Source organism: Pygocentrus nattereri, chromosome 2 (assembly GCF_015220715.1).
Source record: "Pygocentrus nattereri isolate fPygNat1 chromosome 2, fPygNat1.pri, whole genome shotgun sequence".
Classification (NCBI taxonomy): domain Eukaryota; kingdom Metazoa; phylum Chordata; class Actinopteri; order Characiformes; family Serrasalmidae; genus Pygocentrus; species Pygocentrus nattereri.
Window position 1 is genome coordinate 37,681,344 of NC_051212.1, and position 4,812 is coordinate 37,686,155.

Genomic DNA, 4,812 nt, shown 5'->3' on the forward strand with positions numbered 1-4,812 from the left:
ATGGATCCGACTAAATGGATTAAAATACATTTTAGGCCGAAGCTTCATCACAAAACCACTGTAAAAACGTCTCAGGCTCCATGCTGAGTATTCATAACAGTTCATGTGTGTCTGTGAGGAAGCTTTTAGAGGCTCGTATCATCACCACTGTGAACAAATCTGACTCGGCAAGTTTCTCTAGAACGGAGCAACTCACACCAAACCACCCTGAATGTATTTGTTTACATCTCCAGCCATTTAATTATGCAGAATTCCCGTAAATTTGACGCAGTTTCCCTTTAACCTCCACTTATCTGTGTTTAAGTCCTCTGTTGCTGTGAGCGTTGTGATAGTAACACTGTCAGTGAAGGCTCCGCCCTCTCCGCCTCATTTCACACGCATAACTGCGCGAGACAATGTAGTTCCTGCTATAACACATTTTTACAACGCCTAATCGATTTTATGAAACAAACAGTCGGTCTAATGTCGTTGTCTGTTTTATTGCGCGCCGTCAAGAGCGCAGAGGGAGCGCGCTGGTGTTCCCGTGCCTTTACTACGCCACCACCGTTTGGCGGGAAACGGCACCGTGCTGGCGCATGAATACTTGGAGTAAGGGGCCACGAAAATCCGTAGTATTAAAACGCGCTGATAGAAAATCCCGCAGTAGCTGAAATCACGGCCGGGCTGAAGATCTAGCTGTGCGGTGGGAGGGTTTCCACTGAAAGCCGGTGCGGTGAACAGCTGCTCTCTCGGATTACTCTCACTTAATCAATCGGGCGACTGTTTGACACACTTGTACGTTTTTCGGCCGCTGCCACGGTGAGTGTTCAACTCCGCCAGCTCCGCGTCTGAACTTCATTGCTTGACTTTTACGCTGGATTTAGTTTAATCTTAGCTGCTTGTCAGTCACTCATTGAAGCTTTTGGAGGGTTCGGTTCAGGGACACACGCCGTTTAATGAGTCTGCTCTTTTCAAACTGAGTCGTTATTTCTCACTCATGAGTCGTAATTTCTTGGGAAATAGCAGCTGTCAGATTTTTTTCAGAGGTTATAGCTGATTTTAGGTGGTGGAACTGAGTGTCCACATTTTCTGTTCAGATGTTCGAGTTGTTCGCTGAGTCTCATTACTTTGCTGATTAGTTTAATACCTTTGTTTGAGAGAACCGGTGGTCACACTGAGTCTGATTTTGAGACAGGGGGGGTTTGGTTGGCTGTTTGGTGGAGCAGCTCACAGTCCAGTGAGCTGAACGCCACTTTCACATTATCACACCTCCTCCTCCTGAGAATGAAGTGAATGAGTGAGGGAGGAATTGACCACGGGTCTATTTTGTTATGTTTTTTTTCCAGGCAGTCATCATGCCGCTGAGTTCAGGCATGGCGAGTAGTAAGAACTACGATTACGACTACGACTCCTACCAGCCCTACTTCTACTTCGACAACGAGGACGAGGACTTTTACAGCCAGCAGCACAGCCAGCCGCAGCCCCCAGCGCCCAGCGAGGATATCTGGAAGAAGTTCGAACTGCTGCCCACCCCTCCGCTCTCCCCGAGCCGGCGGCCGTCCCTCAGCAGCGGCAGCAGCCCGTTCCCGTCCACCGCGGACCAGCTGGAGATGGTCACGGAGTTTCTCGGGGACGACGTGGTGAACCACAGCTTCATCTGCGACGCGGACTACTCTCAGTCCTTCCTTAAGTCGATCATCATCCAGGACTGTATGTGGAGCGGCTTTTCCGCCGCGGCAAAGCTGGAGAAGGCGGTGTCCGAGCGGCTCGCCTCGCTGCAGGCTGCGCGCAGGGAAGCTTCGAGGAGCAGCTCGACAGGGGACAGCAGCACGGGGCGCCTGGGCTCCAGCCTCGGTTACCTGCAGGACATTCACGCCTCCGCTACGGACTGTATAGACCCCTCTGTGGTCTTTCCTTATCCGCTTACTGACTGCTCGAAGCTGGCCCGACCGCCCACGCCGGCTCTGCCTCTGGATACTCCTCCGAACAGTGGGAGCAGCAGCAGCAGTGACAGCGACAGCGGTGAGTCAGACAGACCGAGAGCTGTGCTAAGCTAACCGCCCTCTCCCTCACAGCTACACCGTTAGAACGGCTCTAGCTAACGGTGTTTTTAGCAGCGTGAGCCTTACTGTCCTAGGCGTGTTGTAGCGTGACATGAAACATGTTTAAGCAGCGTTTTAATGCTTTTAAGTAGCCACCACCCGTTTTTTATTCGTCTGTTAGAGTGAGAGGAGATTTTAAATTCGAGCCTGAATGCTGGCTTGTGGTCGGTTGCGCAAGATGGAATCTCCTCCCCCTCGTTTTTAGAGGCTTTGAGGAGCTTAAAACGCAAAGTTTCGTAGTGCTTTAAGGTTTAAAAGACTGAGGAGGAGGAGGAGGCCATTTTTAGCTACTCGGATGCGAGAAAATGAAGTTTCTAGATTTAAGGAGCGAAGAAAGGCCGTTTTTAGAGGCTGTGAGGAGGAGAGACAATTTTAGGGGCTTTGATGGGGGGAAATGGGACCCGTAGACAGAAATATCCTATTAGAGGTTGCGGTCATGAGTCGAGTTAAATGGGACTCCGAAGCTGCGCGTGCTGAAGTGGGTGGGGACTGGTGGGTGTGTGAGCGCGCACGTGTCTTCAAATTTGACAAGTGTGTATTTTTCCCCTTCTTCTCTACATAGATGATGATGAGGATGAGGATGAGGAGGAGATCGACGTGGTGACCGTGGAGAAGAGGAAGTCTGCGAAGAGGTCTGACCCCGTGGTCCTGAAGCGCTGTCACGTCAACATTCAGCAGCACAACTACGCGGCGCAGCCGAGCAGAGGCGGCGAGCAGCCGGCGGTGAAGAGGCTGCGCTTCGAGGGCGGCAGAGCGCTCAGACAGTCCAGCCACAGCCAGCGGACCTCCGACTCGGAGGACAACGACAAGCGGCGGACTCACAACGTGCTGGAGCGCCAGAGGAGGAACGAGCTCAAGCTGAGCTTCTTCGCGCTGCGCGACGAGATTCCGGACGTGGCGAACAACGAGAGAGCCGCCAAGGTGGTCATTCTGAAAAAGGCCACCGAGTTCATCTCAAGCGTGCAGGCCGAGGAGCGACGGCTGCTCACCGTCAAAGAGCAGCTCAGGAGGCGGTGTGAACACTTAAAACAGAGACTGGAACAGCTGAGCAGCTCCTGAGCCGCTCTTTGGGACACGGACTCCTGTTGGGTTTTAAAGCCTTTTTTGGAAAGGCGGTTGCAGTGGATGCACCGAGAAGTCATGGACACACTGTGGGTGTGGCCAGCAGCGCAGCGCTGTTGCAATCTGACTGATTTATACTATTACAGCTGCCTCTATTTGAGGCAGTTGAGGCTATAGATTTATTTGTATTTAATTTTATTTTTAGTAACGCCACGGTCAGCAGTCTGCTCACTGCTGATCTTAATTTAATGTTTTGTTTTTGTAAATTTTGTACATACTTGCTCAGATGTATTGAAGATACTGTATGATTTGAATCATAAAGGCATTTCTTTATAAATCGTGTTTGACTACATTTTGGCTTGCTTAGTCTTTTTATTCTATTTGTTGCTTATTAGGCTGTGACTTTCCCATGTGTAGGGTCATGCACTATGGGTTTACCCTCCTGTGACCGCAGAGACAACCGCCACTTAAGGCAGAAACTCTGTACATGTCTGTCCTTATGCACATGTGCTGTGCACCCAGTGTCTAGTTTTGCTTTGACTGACTTTACTAGGCTTTGCAGGTGCTGTGATGACACTTGATAAAAGGCTTCAGGATCCTGTACTGACAGTCAGCTGGTTTAACTAGGCTAGAGCATTAGTATGTAGGTCTTGACCATCTTGAAAGCTGAATCCAAGTTAACTTGGCTTAATATTGGCCAAGTCATGGCTGTCTGTCATGCAGAGTTCATGTACATATGACCTGCAGATCAGTGGAGTGTTTCACAGTTTGAAGCTCAAAGATGAGGAATGTCCCTCCACTCTCTTCCTATTGAATAGACTTGACTTTGGGCTCTAGTTGTCTGGTTAAACAGAAATCCTAATGTTTGTACTGGGTTATGGAACTGATTCTAGAGTATTAGTAGGGAAGGGGTTTTGTTAGAGCTGTGTTGCTTTCAATGTGCATGCTCTTTGTTATAAAATGTTTGGTATTTAAAATTCAATGTGAATCATAAAACGTGTTTTCCATCCATATTGTGACACAAATCCAAGCGAAATGCTGTATCGGGAAGGGGCTCTGAGCTATGAGTGTCTCTTGAGTGGTGGGGTGGGAGAAAGGGGAGGTGTAACACTTATTGTGATTTTTTTTATATATATATATATATATATATATATATAATTTTTTTTTTTTTCCCTGGTGACAAAAATCAGTGAAAGTGAAAGTCATTGTTTCCATCAGAATGAAGGGAAAACAAGAATTTTGCTTTTTAAAAGGCGTGGTATGATTTAATTGCACTTATTACCAGGGTCATGACCTAAAAAGATAAAGGACAATTTTGATGTCTGGTGAAATGCACATACACACCCTTCACAATACCACAACTCTCATTTATGATAAATGCCTTCTGAGCTGTGGTTTTACCCAGCAATTATTTTAATTCACAACAGTACCTACCCTAAGAAAAACCACAAGAGTCGTTTAGGTTAAGTAAAAAAAAAAATATCTAGCCTTTTTATTGCTTTTATGGCACTTCCTGAAGTAAAACCATTTAATAGGAAATGCTCACCACCACCCTTTGAAGACCCTGCCTTGAATTACTCATAGGAATGTCAGTGCTGCCCACTATTTGGACACGTTCCATCTCCAAACCATTTTTTGTTGGGTTCTGCTGATAGGTGTAACGTTATCC

At 47.8% G+C, this 4,812-nt stretch overlaps 1 protein-coding gene across 1 annotated transcript; it reads left to right on the forward strand.

The window, feature by feature from the left end:
- The first annotated feature begins 470 nt into the window (after positions 1-470).
- On the forward strand, positions 471-3,495 carry mycb (MYC proto-oncogene, bHLH transcription factor b). The gene is made up of 3 exons (XM_017714235.2): positions 471-798; positions 1,326-2,001; positions 2,644-3,495. The coding sequence occupies exons 2-3, from the start codon at positions 1,335-1,337 to the stop codon at positions 3,138-3,140; spliced, it is 1,164 nt and encodes a 387-aa protein (XP_017569724.1). The 5' UTR covers positions 471-798; positions 1,326-1,334; the 3' UTR covers positions 3,141-3,495.
- The last annotated feature ends 1,317 nt before the right edge of the window (positions 3,496-4,812 follow it).